At 46.8% G+C, this 18388-nt stretch overlaps 3 protein-coding genes across 4 annotated transcripts; 1 reads left to right on the top strand and 2 right to left on the bottom strand.

Moving 5' to 3' along the window:
* The first annotated feature begins 6451 nt into the window (after positions 1-6451).
* LOC107049024 (protein TsetseEP-like) lies at positions 6452-11410 on the top strand. Of its 2 annotated transcripts, none has more exons than NM_001319340.3 (2): positions 6452-6490; positions 8216-11410. In NM_001319340.3, the coding sequence occupies exon 2, from the start codon at positions 8237-8239 to the stop codon at positions 9185-9187; it is 951 nt and encodes a 316-aa protein (NP_001306269.1). In that variant the 5' UTR covers positions 6452-6490; positions 8216-8236; the 3' UTR covers positions 9188-11410. The 2 variants fall into 2 exon arrangements, with proteins under 2 accessions (NP_001306269.1, XP_015153879.1); XM_015298393.4 differs by having other exon boundaries at positions 8237-10188.
* LOC107055098 (uncharacterized) lies at positions 11403-12773 on the bottom strand. The gene is made up of 2 exons (NM_001351481.2): positions 12716-12773; positions 11403-11644 (listed from the first exon to the last, which is right to left on the bottom strand). The coding sequence occupies exon 2, from the start codon at positions 11631-11633 to the stop codon at positions 11466-11468; it is 168 nt and encodes a 55-aa protein (NP_001338410.1). The 5' UTR covers positions 11634-11644; positions 12716-12773; the 3' UTR covers positions 11403-11465.
* A 2906-nt stretch (positions 12774-15679) lies between these two features.
* Positions 15680-17462, bottom strand: LOC101751162 (keratin-associated protein 9-1-like). Its single transcript, NM_001318997.3, has 2 exons — positions 17422-17462; positions 15680-16465 (listed from the first exon to the last, which is right to left on the bottom strand). Exon 2 carries the CDS (start codon positions 16452-16454, stop codon positions 15792-15794), a length of 663 nt encoding a protein of 220 aa, NP_001305926.1. The 5' UTR covers positions 16455-16465; positions 17422-17462; the 3' UTR covers positions 15680-15791.
* Between the last annotated feature and the right edge of the window lie 926 nt (positions 17463-18388).

The following is an 18388-nucleotide window of genomic DNA, read 5'->3' as shown; positions in this document are numbered from 1 at the left end:
ACAGGGAATAACGAGACAGAGTTGTAAAGCTGGAGGAGGCTACAGCAGGGAGCTGCTCAGCAGTAAAATAGCACTTAGCAAAAGACACTGTGCATATGGGGCTAAAGCAGAGGCAAATGAGAGAGCCTTTCCTTGAAGAAAGGATGTGGAGGAGTACCACCACGGACAAGTTCTGCTCAACACCTCATGAGCATAAGGAAAACCCTCAGGTGCCAACCACTGGTTATGGTCAGTACTGCGCATGGCTGGGATGGCCACGTCCTTAAAGCCCTGCAAGCCACTAGAGCGCAGCATACGCACACGCAAATACCTCCTTGCAGCAGCCTTGCACAACCACGTAACAGCAGCTCATTTCCTGGTGCCCTCTGCTCTCCAAGAAAAGAATCTGCCTGACCGGGCAGCCTGTGAGCTCAGTCCAGATCGCTGCTTTGCATCTGAGCACCGTAACGTCTGAATGCTACTCGTGGCACCAAAGCAGTGCAGGTATCAAAGCAAAACCACCGACACATCTTTGCAGCCCACCTGAAGCCTTCTGTCCCCATTCCAGCTGCTTACATGCATGTGTGTTTCTGTGCATTGAAAACAATGTGAAACAGATGCCAGGCTGCATGCCGTGGGCTTCACAGTGAGGGGAAGGTGAAGAAGAGGGAAAAAGAAGAGAATAAGCAGACTTGGCATATTTTTATTGACTAATTACAGTCTTGTAATTAGCAGCATACAGGCTGCAGATAATAAAACTTAGTGTATTATTAGCCCAGCAAGCTGTAAAATTGCAATATAGCTGTTTCAATGGTTTAGCAGTGCTGAAGGCAAAATACAAACCCCATCATGCATTAGAAAGAAACCCTCTTCTCTTAGACTCCTTACTGTATTTTAAAAGCTTCTTATTACTTAATGAACTCTTGTTGTTTTGCAATTAGTAGCCCCAGTGCACCTCTTTGTTCTGGCTGCCACCAGGCTCCATGAGGTCAACCTCTGCTGAGAGTCTGACTGCATGCTTGCAATAGCTCTGGTGACTTGAAGTTGAAGTTCCAGCACTGCCCCTAACACTGCATCCATTAGCTACACCAGCTGGGCTTCCAGTGCAAGGGAAGCTGGGATGTTGCTGCTACCAGCACCTGATTGCACCCAAAACACAGTCACCCTGCACAGGGCAACAGCATGGAGTTACCAAAGAACCCAGCTAAGAAATACATCTATAGCAGCCTTATCTGATCAGGAAGTAGAAGATGCTACCATGATATGGCCCAGATTTTGTTCCTCTGCCAGGATCTACTTTTCCTTTTGGGGAACACTGACGCTTCTGGTTTTGCTGTTGGAGGGGTAGCATAGAAGCAGGAACTCACAGTGCCTTAGCTGGAGGTGGGCTTAATACAGATCCTGATTTTGATGTAAAAAGTCGCACCTGGGCTGCTCCAAAGGCTTCTCTCCTCCTCAGCTGTGGCTGGGTTTGGCTGTGCCATTGGCTTTGCTAACTGGGTGCACATCCCTCATGTGAGCCAGGAACTGAAAAGCAAATACTATATTTACCTGAGTGAGGAAATTTGGGAAAACAGACCAAGAGGGACAAGCAGCAGCACTTTCCATAAGAAACATTGGTAATTAATCCACATACAGGTGTTAGGAAGAAGGAATCAGAGTTCAGTATTGTTCTGATTTTAATGAGTAGCTCAGAGCAATTGGAAGGAGAAGAACCAAAATAAGTCTCTCTCTAAAGCCCAAAGACCAACAATTACCCTCCCTTGCTATCTTCTTGCTGTATTTTCACTTGCTCTGATTCCTTCCACCATCCAGATGTTGTTGGATGATCCCTTTCCAGGACTCAACCACTTTAGTGTTGGTTTGCAGCCCCAAAGCCTTCTTTGCTGCTCTGGGATTTGCCCCTTCCTCCCCTCCTTGGGGCTGGGGGTATTTCTATCAGTCAGGGTGTGTTATGACATCAGAGGCTCTCCACATACTGAACTGTAAAAGTTTCCCTTTTCCATAGCAATTCAACTAGCAGCATGGTTTTAGGATTAACACAAGGCATGTTTTATAATCTCTGAGTCCTCTGGGCCTGATCCTTTTCCTGTAATCTCCTTGTACAGTGAGGTGATGCCATCAAAGTCATGAGATTGGCACAGGTATGACCCAGATTATCTCCATTAATCTGTCATGACACGGATGCAGAAACAGCTGGAGAAGAATTGGTCTTCCCATAAGAGCCTGCAGCTCCTGCCATTTAATCTCAATTAATTCCATTAGCAATAGGGAGAGTCCAAAATCACCACTTCTGAACGATAACTCCACAGTAAGTCATATTTTTCGTGGTCTTACCAGCAATATGTAACAGATTCACCAGAATGCAACTCACCCCATCCATCAGTAAAGCAATTAATCAATGCAAAGGTAGGAGAAGGGCCTGGGGTGTCAGAAAAGTCCTTGTAACACCCAGGAGCTCAACTTCTTAGGAAGGCTCTAGCACAGGTGTTTCCTTTTGGCCTTTGGGAGTGAATGCTCCCCTTTCTCCAGCATTTTGTATCTTAGCAGCTGAAGACTGTTGGCTGCACCTGAAGCCTGGGAGCTCCTTCTTGTTCTGGCACTTTCCAAATGCTCTCATCTAAAGCCCTATAGCTGCAGTCTTGCCAGAAATAACAACAAATGCAGTTCAGGCAGCAAAGGCAGTAGCTGAACATAGGGATATTCAAAGTCTTTCTTGACTCTTTTTGGAGGCAAAAAGCAACCTTAATCCAAAGGCGAGCAATGCTCCCCCATTGCAGCAGGCACCTGCCTGTGTGCAGATGCCATTTCACCATCTCATCCCCTCCCTAGAAGCACAGGAAACAGTGTTTGCACCCCAACTGCTCCCTGTTCCCCACCAGCAGCTCTGCAAAGCTGAGCACAAACTCAGGGTGACCCCCTGGAGCTGTTCTCCTTTGCAGTTTGCAAATCCTCCTGCCTGGGCCAGAAAGGGCTGGTGGCAGGCTTAGCTCCAACAAGTCCACTCCTGAGCACTGGTGCATGAATGAAGCAATTGAGAATTAGTCTCTTTGATGTGCTGACTGCCTGGAAAGTGTTTCTGTTGCGCCCAATGGGTTTTCAATGAGGCAATGTGCTGTACTTGAGAAGCAGAGCAGTTCTGCACCAGCGGTTAGGAATTCATTTAGGCTGGGAATTAGGCATCCAAGAGGCAGTGCAGGGGGCTCTGGAATTGGCTGTCTTCTCAGAGAACTGGAAGTAAAATGTATAAAAAGCTTGAAAATGAAGGTTGGTGGATTTATAGAAGAGCTTTTAGAGCTCTGAATGTGGAGTCACAGACAATTCAGTACTTCAGCCATGCCTGTCTCTTGAGAGCTGTTAAAGTAATCCTGAGGAGCCTGAGTGCTGCATTACAGCAAAGAAAAAAAAAGAGAGAAGTCTCTCAGGGAATAACAGGCAGGGGAATAAAAGCCCTGTGCAGACTGCTTGGCCATCCCTGTGGGACTGGAGAAGATGGAGTCTGCAGATGGTTCAGTTACTGGGATGGCAGCAGACAGACCGATACTAAGAAACTCAGTAACTTGTAATTAAGTTTTTTGTCTCATGAGATGAGCTAATCGAGGTGTCCACCCTGAAGTGATGACAGGCACAATAATAAAGAACAAGATGGGGTGTTAACGAAACAGTGTCTAATTAAGCCATCAGGGTGAGCCCTGTGTTGGGAGATCCGGTTGAGCAGCTCATGAATCACACCAAGACGTGAAATCCAGGAGAGCAGCAGCTTCTGCAGATCGTTTTCTCTGTGCACAAAGGTTCCAAGCCCTGTAGATAGAAATCAAGAAGCACCCTTGTGAATGTGAGGGGAGGGTCACATTTCACCTCCTGAGCTGAGATGCTCCGCAGTGCTTCTAAGAAAGCTCTTCCTTTCTTGCAGAGTGAAGTAGTATAGCAGCAGGAATCATTGAGGTACTGAGACGCCCCCATGGTGCATCAGACAGTTACAGACCTCCATTCGGAGCTGCTAGTGTAACTGTTGTGCACCCCTCCGGGTATCTTAGACTCCTGGGCACTTGGGTAATTAATGATGTGATTAGCACTTGTAAAGCCACCAGGGGGCTCAGGGTAGCTCAGCACCTCCGCAAGCTGAGTGGAACCTGTAATGGCAGTTTCTGTCTAGGAAGAAGAATGGGCTCAGGCCACTTCTATCAGTTGCAGTGTTGCACTGCCTGGAATTAGTGGTGTGGAGCTGGGATCAGCAGGAGCAGAGCCAGGGCTCTGCCAGGTGGGAACTGAGCCCACATTGGCTGCCAAGTCACTTTCCTTGATGCACGTTTCTCCCGTAGTTCCCCAGAGGTTTGAGCAAGGCAGGTTTCACTACATATGGCATTTGCCTCTAAAAATAGCCTCTGTGCAATTCGCATGGAAAGGGAAAGCAATTATCCTGCTACGGTGTGAAAAACATTCACTCCCTATCCACAGGCTGAGTTCAGAGCCTCTCCGATGATAATTGCCGTCATTTTTCTGCTGAGGTTGCTGCCGTGGACGTGAAGTGACCTCCTGGAACTTCTGCAGAGCTGGATCCAAACCAGGGCAGAAGGTGAGGATGGCCTCGTCTGGTCTGCAGACACGACGCAGGTCATCTCCCCTCCAGCTATGGAAAGTGATTTTCTTTACTCACGGAATGTTGCAAGCTCAGGCTGGAAAATTGGCACCCAAATTGGATGTATATTCTCGAAAGCTGCTGCTTGCTTAAATGAAAGCAGTGTCTCAACACACGGCTGTGGTGGTTGCACCTGTAGCTGCCTTTGCCTCAGTGCTGGACACAGGTGCTACGTGCCCTATGTCTCTCCTTGATGGCTGTAACAAAGGTTACTGAGGCTCTGGCCTGAACCTGCAATTTGCTTTTCTCCATTGCAATATTTGACCTAATGAAATGTGCTGTCTACCTCAACACAGCTGCTCTGTCCTCTCCAGGCCAAAAAGTGAACTATAAAATTCGGGGTTTAGGGCTTTATTCCCCCTTGCTGTATTCCTATAGCCCTGCTTTGAAGGGCTGTATTCCTAAAGCAACCTGAGCTAAAGGGTTCTGACAACCACAAAGCCTGATGCTACCTAGAAAGCAGACAGACAGATTATCTGTGGCTGGAAAGCATTCTGCCTCCTGCCTTCAGTGAGGCCATGGATGAAATCTGTGCCAGCAGAGCATGGGTGAGGCTTCAGATGAAGGCAGATCTAAAGCTGGGACCATCCCTCGCTGGTGACCAGAACTCAGCAGGTTCCAGAGCCAGCCAGAAACCAGCTCAGCCCCACCTGCAATGAGGCAAGAAAGGAAGTTGCATGGGTGAAGTGACGCTATGGCAGAAGACGATGCGTGGTCTAAACTTCAGGTGTTCTGTGCTTCAGTTGCTAAATGATTATCAGCAGAGGAAGTTACACCACAGCTGGAGCCAGCGAGTTTGCACAGGCAGCCCCAGCACTGTTGGGTACCAGCTCAGCTTGTTGCAGTGATTGCATCTGCAGTGCGTGCTGTGATAAGGTAAAACCGTGGAGAGGAGACAAAGATAGACCCGAGACAACCAAATGTGATGAAATTCACCTCTGTGGGGGCTGCGTCACTGTGTGGGATCAAACTGCCCCTACCCTCAACAGTGAGGATGGTGTGATTGTATCCTAACAGCTGTGTGAGATCTGAGGGTAATAATCAGTGAGCTATTTTCACTTCATATACTTCGAACGTGGAATTATGCTCCTAGAATACACTGTGTGCACTACAAACTCCCTTCATCTCACTGCTATATTGAAACTTTCTTTTCAAATGCCATCCTAGCACCCAAACCAGCTTGATGTCCCAATTCCATCCCAGTGTAATAAATCTCATATGCTCTTAAAAGTCCCTTTACTCTTCATATGGTAGATGAAGATATACTCAGGTCCCTCTTATGTCGTGTTTGCTAGCTGGGAACCACACCATGGATGACAACATGCATTCAAAATAATCAGCTCTGAAATGAAGGAAGAATGAAAGCTATGAAGTTCTTAATGGGAAAAAAATAAACCCATCCATCATGAGCTGATAGAATGACTGGGAAATCACTTTAGAGAATTCATTGATGAAAAAGAGGTGGCAGATGTCGAAAACAGGAACAGTCCCCAGGTCTTAAGCCACAAATGCATCCTAAGAAACGGGGGCAAGACCATTAGCTGGCATGGAAGACCTCGGTGGGTCTGCAGTGATGGTGTAAACCAAAGACAACGGCCTTTATTCGCAGAGAAAGTTTTCTGTTGGCTCAGATCAGCCAGAAAAGGGATTAAAATGCATTCTGCACACACACAAAAAAAAGCTGTCTCTTCGCACTGCCTACGTGTAAAACAAGGCTGTGGAGGAAACACACAACGGCAGTTGTGAAAGAGTGAGCTCATTACCTGGAGGACTCATCCCCAGAAGGCAGGGCTTTGAAACCATATAAAAGTTCCCAAATCTCCACGCTGCTCCATCCACTCGACTTTGCACTTCTCCCCGTTGACTGGTTGGGTAAGTCACTGAATACTGATCCTTCTTGCGATGCTTAAGATTTAATGCTAGCTAGAATCTCACAGAGGTTTAATGTAGGCAGGCTCTTTAAAGACATGCTTTATTTGGTAAATTTGGGACTCTTACAAAGGAAAGAAACTGTGGGCATTGGGGTTGGACCAGCAGTCTGGGCATGGCTCTGCAAGGCAGGTTCATATAGTGTATAAATTCAGGGATAGTTAAGTGCTAAATTAGATCTTTTCTGAAGAAATTAGATAGAATTATGTTGGTTTAAGTGTAACTGATTCTGCCTTCAGGGAAAGGGAAGGTCTAAATGGCCTACTGAAGGTCCTTCCAAATCCATTTTTTCTATGATACTGTTATTTATAATGTGATAGTTTTTAAAACTTTAATTTCATTGAGTAATTATTTATTCAAAAGACAGACCTGTGAGTATGAGGGGCTGATAGAGAAGAAGGGAGAAAATACTCTTCCTGTGCTCTGTCATCCATGGCATAAGATGCCATCAGGAAAGGAAACAGTAAGGGCATCAGATAGTGATCTGGATGATCTGGGAGGATGGGAAAGAGAGCAATGATTTGCTCTGAAGATGTGCTGAGCAGGGCAGGTGCCATAGGAAGGGAGAACACTTGTACACACACTTGATCTGCATTGGCTCCAATCCTTTTTGGTGGGACTTTAAAACAACACTTCCAATTCATGCTTCCATGATTTTAACCTGTTCTTTGTGTCCTTAGATTGCCTTTAGAAAAAGAGCAGCATGGGATTTGCCAGAGCCGCAGCAGCAGGCAGCCAAACCTGGTCCTGCTTCAGCAGTGCACCAAAGAGAGGGAGTTTCATACAGCTCTAGGAGAACCCATTTGGCACATTGCACATCCTGGGAGAAGAAATCCCTTTTGATTATCCTGATTCATGTGAACTACATGCATTATTAGTGATGATAGTCCAGAAATGTAGGGCAGCATCACCACTGTTAATTCTTTCCATGGCAGCTGGAAGGACTGTGACACTGCAGCCTTGGTCCATTACGTCACCACGAAGTGAGTGATAGCACTGAGGTGGAGCTGACCTATGACATGAGCACCTCTAAGGCTCCCGGTGCTACACAAAGATGTTACTTACTGGGGAGGTTTACCCTGAGGCCTTAATTCCAAGAAAAACCTTAAAACCATTATAAAAGGGCCAAACAAAACAGACGATTTCAGTTCTGTCAGTGTGGGGCGTTCTGTTAGACCCAGATTTATATTTTTTTTACATTCTGATGCACCATTTTCTTAAATGCTTGTCTTTAGCAGTATGTTTTTTTATGATTATTTTGACTTTCTGAAACCGCTATCAATCCAGCAGGTCTGTTATTTGCCAGCTCCTCTCCTCAGTCCCCCAGGAAAGAAATGAAAGGGAGTTAACACGTTGGGAAGCGCAAAGCAACAGGAGGAAGAGCTCTGATGTGTAAATCAGCTCCGATTTCAAAGGAGTGATTCTACCTCTGCTAGACCTGACAGGGCTGTCCCGCACTGCAGAGGAACAAGATAAGGCAGAGTCAGAGACAGGATGAAAAAGAAAGAGCAAATCATAATTCCTCCTGAGCCAACCTGCCTTGGGTAACCAAGGGCAAGCTAAGAGAATGTTAGTCTTGCAGATGATTAATGTTTCTCATAATTGTTTCACTCTTATCCCAATGCAGTTTGTTCAGCAGGTACAATAACACTCTGACGTTTCTTTCAGATAATCTTGTTTCCTGCAAAGATGTCTTTGAATCAGATGCAATGCAAGCAGGAAGTCACTCTCCCACCTGGCCTGGGCAAAACGATTTCAAAACAAAATCAAGAGCCAGAGCCCTGCCCTGAGCCTGTCCCGTGCCCTCAGCAGCACCAACCTGAAGCCCAAGTCGCAGAAGTTATTGCAGCCGTAGTGGTGCAGTATCCAGAAGAAACAGAGCCATTGCCAGCACCATCAGTGGAACCAGGCAAGGGAGAAGCACCAGCAGTTGTGATACCCGAGTGCCCACCCCAGGAGCAGCAGCAGCAGCAAAGCAAGCTACCACCAACTCTCCCTCCAGTATCACAGCCTGAGCCTGTTGCATGCTCCCAAGAGAAGTCAGCATGCAAAGAGCTTCCAGAGCCAGTCCTTGCGGTCTGCCCCGAAGCTGTCCCCCAGCAGAAGCAGGAGTGCAAGGAGATCCCCGTTCAAGTCCCTGTTATCTCTCCTGAACCTGCAAAGTGTCCTCAGGAGAAGCAGGAGCACAAGGAGATCCCTGTGCCAGTCCCTGTCCAAAACCCTGAGCCTGTACCCTGTCCCCAGGAGAAGCAGGAATGCAAGGAGGTCCCTGTGCCAGAACCTGTTCAAGAGCCTGAGCCTGCACCATGTCCCCAAGAGAAGCAGGAGTGCAAAGAGATCCCAGTGGTGGTCCCTGTCCAAAACCCTGAGCCTGCACCCTGCCCCCAGGAGAAGCAGGAATGCAAGGAGGTCCCCGTGCCCACCCCATGTCCTGCAGAGAAGCAGGAGTGCAAAGAGATCCCAGTGGTGGTCCCCGTCCAAAACCCTGACCCTGTACCATGTCCCCAGGAGAAGCAGGAGTGCAAGGAGGTCCCTGTGCCTGACCCAGAGCCAGAGCAGAGCTCCATTCCTGAGAAGCATCCTCCCCTCGAGCAGCAGCAGGTGAAGCAGCCCAGCCCATGGCCACTGACACAGAAATAACTTGCAGCTGGCAAGGGAAGCCCCGAAGAGAAAAGCAGGATGCAAGACCTCTCCCCATATCTCACACAGGTCATTTTCCAACGTCCTTTTACCCACTGCAGAATTTCTGTTAAGCACAGCTCCCAGCTCCCCCCACTAACGCTCACGTTGTCCCCACTAACAGCCATATGCTACCTGACACGTCAGGGCTGCCATAGATAGGAAGGCTCCCAGTGGTGGTGCAGGCATGAGCGCTTGGCTTTCCAGCAACCTGAATCTCTGCCAATCTCCGATCTCCAAGTCATTCAATCATCCAGAGAGAAACCAAAGAGCATGATGGTGGGCTGCAGCCAGGGCTCATCACGCCAATTATTCCACCTTCACCTGATGAGTCAGTGCATCCTGCAGACCTGCACGCTGCCTTCTGGTTCCCACGCATCCCTCCCCAGCTCCCTGCACGCCAGCACAATCTCCCACCTCACATTTAGGGCTTTGCCTATCACTATTAGGATCTGAGGTTAGCACTAAAGCTGCAGCTAAGGGGTTCTGGTTGGTGGCACCAAGGCTTTCTGGACCATGAATCCACAGTGCTGAATATCTTATGCAATGCAAAACCCACTGGGCTAGAGGAAAGGGATAGATTTTTACAAAAGAGCCATCACCTCTTAATTATCTGCTTTGCTAAACTAATTGTCATCAGCGCTTTCCTAAGAGAGCTCACCTCAGATTTTCTAGGATGTGTCAGGAGCAGCTCGAGCTGAGAGTATTAATGGAAAAGGTGTAGGTAATTAAATGCAACCCAGACGTGTTTGGAAATAGATTAACCCCCGGCTCAGCTTCTAACTGTCAGACAGGATGAAGGAGGCGGTGTGCACAGTCTGAGTTACACCCTGCAATATGTTTCACCACACACTGCTCTTGCATATGTGTTTGGTGCTTCGCCCTAATTGTTTTAGGCTGATGTTGTATCCAGGATTTATTTCACTGTGAAAACGGACAATAAAAATGACTTTGAATACTGAGCTGTGAGACTTTTAATGGCTTCTTCTCACAAAGAGAGCCAGGGCTCTCAGCTTGCAGGCCGCTCAGGTTGAATGCCAGGTGAATGGGGACTCAGACGTGGGTGCTTGAGGGGAATGCTGTGTCTTCTGCTCCTCTGCAGGCATTTGCAAGAGAACCTGCGGTGCACCAGCCCATTGGATGGCTGGTTGTACTGTAACACTAATTAACTGTGCATTGAAACACTAATGAATTTCACTGACACACCTCCACAGGACGCCCCACCCCAAAGTAGGACGCAGCTCACGTCCTGCTCCATCTGCCCTACTCAAACACCATCTACAGGGCAAGCTGCAAGCAGCAGCTCACAGATTTCCCACTCTTGGTGAGCCACAAGCAATGCAATCTCACCCTGCCCTGCTGGATGGGTGTGGGATGCATGCAGCTCCGCCACCAGATTGCAGAGCTGCACCAGACGCAGCCTCTGGCTTGCAGAGCCTGTTGATGTCTGACTGCAAGGCATCAATATCACATCATTCACCACCTCTGCCTCTGTGATAATGTTCCTCCTCTGCCTTTTTTTTACAGCTGGCTGGAAATCAATTAGCTGAGCCAATATTTCCTGCCGAGAAACAGAAACATTCAAAATCCTGTTTCTGGTTCTTTTAAAACTGGAAATAATCATTCAAAGCAATGAAAAGCTTCCTTTCAGTGTTAAAACATGCAAAGATTGCAGCTACACTATATCCGGGACTCCCAGTTGTGATTAATTGCTTTGATAAATCCCACAGGAATATACTTCAGAACGTTATACCTTGCAGAAAACCGAGTTTTGCCTGGTTTGCTCCAGCTCAGGATGAAAACAACTTGCAAAGTTTCATAATCCAGACCTGAGAATGCCATTTCCTCCATGGGAAACCTGGATGTGCATGGGCCCCTGTGGGTGTGCCCTATATGCATATGTATACTGAAAGGTGACTCTGACTATGAAAAGAAAGCAAAAGATAACGATTGACACCAGTAAAGCTACAAAAATACATATCAGGAAGCAATTGAGGAGGTTAATTACACTTTTATTGCACCGTGTCCCAAATTAAAGATTAGAAGGAAACAGCTCCACGACTCTTTTATAGTAAATGAATAAATCCAAGATAATGAATTGCATCTCTTTGTGATTTCCCCAAGCAAAGAAGGCGTCTTGGAAATTTCTAACTATTCAGGCAGAGCTGGAAAGCAGAAAGAGAGCACAGAAAGACGCTTTTGCATCCTCCACAGCCCTTCATGGCCGCTGCTGGGAGCTCTACTTCTGCTTGGGGCACTGCTGCTGCTGCTGCTGCTGTGGGATGCTCTTCACGGGGCATTTGGTCTGTCCTTTGGGGGCCTGGCATTGCTCCACGCCCTTCGGGGGACACTTCTGCTGGCACTGGGCTGGTATTTGCTGCTGCTGCTTCTGCTGGTGGGAAGACATCTCTGCTGAGCCTGGAAGAAAAGCAAGGCGCCCCTCTGGTTACTTCGAGCCCTACACAGTTCTCTTAACAGATATTGTAGCTTCAGTCACTTCATTAGCTTTGATCCAAAGCTAGCAATGAAGAGTCTTTAAAAGTTAATTCTAGCAGTAAAAAAAAAAAAACATGGAAAAAAACCCCCAAACAAACAAAACTTGGAAATCCCTCAGGATGTGGCTGTTCAAACCAACCCTGTGTTGGTGACTCCAGTCTGTCATAGCTTCCCCATACTTCATTTCTGGGCTCTATGGAGCTCTGCTGAGGCCCCAGGGTATAACTGTATGGATGAAGAAGAGAATGAAGGAGGAAAGCACTGCCCTAATGAAGCTGTGATCCCAACAGGTGAATGGTTCCAGAAGAAGGGGGAAGAGGAGGAGAGAAATAATGAGTGGGTTTTTCCTTCTGCTCAACATATTCTGAACACTGATAGATTAAGAAGCAAGACGAATTGCGACAAGATCATGGAGGCTAAGGACCTCAAAGCAGTATTTGTTCGGTGCAAGAGGAGCAAAAATCCTGTGATATTTCAGTGTTGCAAGTGGCTTATTTGGAAGAGAGACGAGTTGGATAGCAATCCCTCTGCCTATGGTCACATCTCTGCATAGAGCACTGAGAACCCAGAGCAGGAGCTGCGTCCCCTGCTGCAGATGCAAAGAACTGTGCTCCTGCTGCTACCACTTTGTGCACAAAAGTGAGACTCAGAGCCCTGGTGATCGGCACACAGCTGCTCTGCAAACACAGAATTAGTTGGTGGATGCCATCCTTTGGTACCTGATCCTCAATGTCTGGTGGTTATCCAAAAGGATTCTTATCAGCTGGAAGAAAATGCTGAGAGATGACAAGGGTTTGCTGATTGAAAGTCAGTGAGCCACTGTCTGGAGCCTCAGAGTCTTGAAATAACAGAATTTGGTTTTCATGTACATGCAAGAGCAAATGGGTTGGAGTTGCTAGCAGAGAAATAAAATAAAGAGAAACCATCCCATTTCCCAAGAGCAGAGCACCATGAAAACCCACAGCATTGCTGGTTCTGCACGGAGGGACTCACCTTGCGTCGGCTGCTGCTGGCAGAAGGGGAGAAACCACTAAGTGCAAGGAGCCTCAGGAGCAGGAGGCTTTTATATGTGCTCCAAAGGCAGCCCCGGGAGTTGATGACAACAGATTAACTTGATGACCAGAATCTTTCACAACCAGAACCTGCTCCACTGACACCTCCATACTCCTGGACCTCAGTCAAGGGCTGAAGAGATGCCTCCTCTTTCGGGTGCGGGGGATTTGTTGTTTTTAATCCGAGGCACACCCAATCTGCTAATAACTGGCTAATTTATTAATAATTCATCCCGTCCCGACCCTGGGCAAAGATCCCACAGGTGAACTCAGATTTCAGTGCCAGCTCAGATTCGATGTCATTAAAACATGTTTGCATGAAGTTGAGGTGTCTCCTGGTTATTTTGCTATGATCACAAGGATAGATGTTGCTTCTGTACTCCATTTTCTTCCCAAAAAGGAAACTGAACCATTTTATATCATCAAAAAAGAAAAGAAATAGAAATCTTCCCCCTTGTCTTTCCTTGAGATTTCCCTTCGTTTTTCACTGAAGGATCTAAAAGTTGTTGACAAGCACTGGGCTTGACTTGCTGAGGTCATGGCAGGATTCCCTTTGCTGGGAATGAGTCTACGTTTGAGAACAATGTCAGTCCTCTTGATTTTTTCCAAGGAAGAAACAGAGAAACTCTTTCAACAGAATCAGTGCCTCTAGCTCTAATGGAAAACGCAGTTCTAGACTTCATTGAGTGTTCCTCAGTTCTGTGCCCTGTGGGGTCATGTTCAGCCCTATGAATTACAGCTCAGTCTCCAATGTAGTGGTGCGATATGTAAAGAAATGATGGACATGGCTTCTGCTGGCCGTAGGAGAGCAGAAGCTGCTAATGGAAAATCCCATCATGTAATATCCCCCATTCGTTGCTGATTAATCAGGGATCTTAATGACCATGAGGTTAACATGGACGAAACATCATTCATTTGTTCTAAATGCAAGGGAGAATCTTAGCAATGCTCAACTCTGACCACAGGTGCATAAGGGAGCGATGTGTCAGGGCTTTTAAAACACATGGTCCATCAGGCACAGGAAGCACAATGGACACAGCCCAGCAGCCCTCTTTGCCACTTCCCCCAGAATGCTCACATCTGTCATTACTGTGCCTGGAGCAGTGCTCGCAGAGAGGGGGAGAAGAGGAAACTTAAATGACTAATGTGGCTGATAGAGCTGGATGAAGAGGACTGGAATCAGTCGGAGGTGACTAATCTGGACAACAGATCTCATTAGCAGCTGCACATGACTGCCTGACAGATTTTTTCCACATCTGGAAGTGGGCACTGATGCTACACCTGCAGTCCTTTGTGGGGTTAGGGATGGCAGAGTTCACTGATGAATTCCCAAAGGTTTGTGTTCAACAGCAGGAGTTGGAGGTGTGTGGTCTCCATCTCGCCTTCCCCTTTCTTGCTGTCTGATATCTGGTCCACCCACCCTTGGTTTGTATCTCCAAATGGAAAGGTATGTTCTGGTGTAGAAACAGTTTGCCTTCATGAGATACATTTTGTCTGTCGTTATTCCTGTTTAGTGATTGTACCTTTTGGTGTTGACAGAAATAAGTCAAAAAGTAATCTACTGTCAAACTCTACACCTGCACACAAGGTTTCATTAAACGCTGATTTGGTAACAGTGTTTACACACACCTAAATATAACTCTTTTCTTTTCTAGATCAGTCCCTCTCCACCCTTGCCATAATGATATGGTAGGTGGGTAATAATCCTCTGTCCCAGACATGGAAATTGTATGGCCATCATGGAGACAGAGGTGAGCAAGTCACATGCAGGTGTGTAAGACAAAGGGAGCGTTATCTCTGAAACTCAACATCTAAATGGTTGTAACTCCGTCCAGACAATGGTTCTCCATTGGTTTCAGAACTGTGACTCCAAATAAATAACATGTGCTTGTGAATGAATTAAAACCTTACTGTCCGCTGCCAGATGTTAATGAACCTGCAATGCCAACTGCTTTATCAGCTGGGGAGGTAACTTCTCATTGCAGATGGAGAATGGATAGATGACAACGGTGAGACTTGCCCAAAGTCACACAAAGAATCTGCAGCAAACTTGGGAACAAAACTGCAGCCTTGCGGGGCAAGGACCTGCTCCTGAGTGATGACAAAATTCATTTCCTGAAGCCAAATCCCTTACTTTCTGTCTTCAGTCAACGAGGATCATGGGAGAAGCTGCCTGAAAAGGCCATTTTCATCTCCACTGGATTGGTTTAATGAATAATTAAGATCACACCAGTGATCTTAATGCCTTCTCTATGCCTTCTGCCTTAGGCTAGGGTTTTTTGTTTTTTTTTTTTTTACTTTCAAAATATCCTTTTAACAGATTTGGCCCCAAAATCCAGAGCCACAAAGACCAAAAATGCCATTATTTTGAGGTAGAATGAAACTGTGACATCTGTCAGAGCAGTATTCATTGGGTGATATTTTGTTTATGGTATTGGCATTGTTCAATGTTAGGATGCATGCTTGGTTTGCAGCACTGTAGGCACAAATCTTCCATGACCATACCAGCTTTTTAAGAGCAAAACTAAAGGAATGTGTCCTTTGGTCTGAAGACATGGGAATTTGGGGGCTAAAGAAAGACAAGATGACACATTGATGCCATCGATGGTTAATTTTTATTGCTGCATGTAGACTTTGAAAGGCAAGAGGACAAACATTAGAAGTCAGGTATAGAATTAAAGAACAGAAGGGGAAGCATCTTCCATCCACCAACTGCTCACAGTACAACCATTGCAGAAGATTTCCCCGAGATAATAGAAGATTGGCCAACTGCAGTTACCAAGAAAAAGGTGCTGAGATTGCAGGCGTAGCACAGGAAGAAGAGATGGAGGAAGAAAAATGCAGAGAAATATTTTCCAAGTCAAAGAGATCATAGGTTAACCATGTTGGGAGAGGTTTTTATATGTCGCAGGTAGGTCTGTCATCTGTATTTCATTCCCTGGGTGCTCATGAGCCTGCAGGTATTGCAGTACACCAAAGCACAGGGGCTGCCTGCAAGGCCCATGCAATGAAGGCAATTAGCATGGACGAGTGCAGACGGTGCCACATGGCTCCAGGCACACGGTCTCACATGTATCCACACACTTCTTGGTGCACACCTCCACGCACGGTGCTGGGCAGGGCTCCACGCACTTGGTGCTGCACTGGGTGCTGCACTGCTCCACGCATGGAACCGGGCACTGCGTCGGGCACTGGGTGGCACAGGGCTTGATGCAGGCATCGACGCATGTAGGGGGACAGACATCCACACACTGAGTGGTGCACTGGGTGCTGCAAGGCTCCACACACTGGGTGACACACTGGGTGCCACACTGAGTGCTGCAAGGCTCCACGCATTGGGTGACGCACTGGGTGCTACACTGAGTGCTGCAAGGCTCCACGCATTGGGTGCTGCACTGAGTGCTGCAAGGCTCCACACACTGGGTGACACACTGAGTGCTGCAAGGCTCCACACACTGGGTGACACACTGAGTGCTGCACTGGGTGCTGCAGGGCTCCACACACTGGGTGCTGCAGCACGTGGTGCACTCAGAGGCACAGGGGTTCTGGCAGACCTCCACGCATTGTGTTGGGCACGGCTTCACGCAGATGTTGCTGCAGGGCTCCACACTCTGGCTGCATTTCTGCAGGCAGATGGGAGGGGGCAGGCAGGGCTGCTTGCACTGCTCGTAGTAAGACATCCTGCTGGATACTGGGAGGCAAAGACAAGACAAACAAATCAGGACTCTTTTCTCCCCAAGCCACAGTTCACAACCAAAGCCCTTCAAGCAGGCATAACAGTTAGTTGATGGACTGAGAAGTCAGCTAGGGAAAATTCCACACTTGATTTCTGGATCTGAGTACATACAACTAACACTTTCTTGGGAACCTGAAAGCATAACTGTCAGAAAAATCACAACCATAAACTCAGGACTGCTGCACACAGTTTAGCTTTGCCATAACATAACAATAGCCGATTTCCTTATTTTCTTAATTAAACCAGCAGACATTCCACAGCACATCATTTGCTGGTCACTTCTTCAGCTCCTCAAACACACCACAGAGCACAATCCCATCTGTGTAGATATTAAGCTGCTAATCCCAGAGAAAGCGCAAAGGCTATCAATTCAGACACTCTGTGCTGTGTATCATTGTACAGCATTGGAGTTGCATCAGTTTTAATGGGCTTCTCCTTCATGAGGAAAGAGTTAGCCCAGAGGTTGCAGCTCCTGTTTCCGATTCAGTTCCCCACATTGGCTTCTCCAAGTTGCCTCCTGCAGCTCAGCCCTCAGGTGTTCTGAAGCTTCCTTCTTCATGATAATGCTTCTTCCCACCCAACTCCTTTGAAGTCCCAAGTCTTACTCTGCAGCATCCAGTAATTTATGTAATTTCCTGACTTAATGAGGTTTAAAAAAAGGTTAATGAAGATAGAACATGAAGGAGCATAAGAGACAGATGGTTGCTGAAGATGTGGCAGGACATTTCCAAGCTACTTAAGAAAAAGCTATCTCTAAGAGTCAAAATGTCCTCTTCCCATTGCAAGGTGGATCCTGGAATGAGAGCACCTGAAGCAAAGTTTTCCTGTGATAGTTAATATATCCTTTTGACCAGAACAACCAAGAAGAACAATCATCAAATTATTGCCTGGTAAATCCAAGAAAGACTTACCGTTCACCAGCACAAGTGAGTGAGGGAGTAGACAAATGAACTGATGCGGGCAGCAAAATGCAAACCTTTTTATATGGCGTGAGTGGCGTCACCTCCGGAAACGAGGGAGCCCAGGGGTATGGAGACCTGACCACTAACAACCTGCATAGGCTCCACCTGCACATGCTTTACATATTTGTCCACAGCCTAATTTTTGATGGAAACCTTCTTCTAGGCAAAACATGATCCTGAGCAAATCCTGCTTCCACCTTATGCACGTGTCACGTGGATCCTAATGGGAACGAGACAGTAATCAGAAAAAAATCATGTAAGTATTCGATGAATTGCTTTTCCAAAAAGATTTAGTATGCCTGGGTGTATTCATCTCATTTTTTTCCATAAATATCTGAATGATCCCTTTGGTTTTTCCAATACAGTAAGAACAGACTGATGTTATTAGGGTAGACGGGCAACTGATCTGATTTACTATGAGAAACATTGAATCCTACTTCTCGTGTTAAGAGAGATCTAATCCTACAGTGTTCCACCAGTGCTTCCACAATATATTGAGATTTCTGCTTCTCCAGTACCTTTCTGGCTACCAAATGTATTTCACCCATTCCCACCCACTGTTGGCCTATTAACAACATCTGTACTTGGCAGTGCCAATGGGGACACAACTCCAGTGGGGACCTCTTCAAGCTGTTGAGGTCAAAGAAAAGGGGGACACATTTTAAGGCCTATTTTTCATTGCCAGAGCAGTGTAAACACACACAGTTTAGGTCCAGGGCTCCATGTAAGCTATTGAAGCCTTTATCTAGCCATGATACGCCACTCAGATACACAGCACAGAAAATCCTGATTTCTCCAAAATATTCCAGTCATGGAGATGGAATGTCATCACTGGGCTATGTGTAGGCAGCCAACTACATCACTTACAACAATGCTGAATGGGCAGAAAAAGAAGCCAGCAACCCATTCAGTATCT

Source organism: Gallus gallus, chromosome 25 (genome assembly GCF_016699485.2).
Source record: "Gallus gallus isolate bGalGal1 chromosome 25, bGalGal1.mat.broiler.GRCg7b, whole genome shotgun sequence".
NCBI lineage: Eukaryota > Metazoa > Chordata > Aves > Galliformes > Phasianidae > Gallus > Gallus gallus.
The sequence above is the reverse complement of the archived record's forward strand: the minus strand, read 5'-3'. Positions and strand labels throughout refer to the sequence as shown.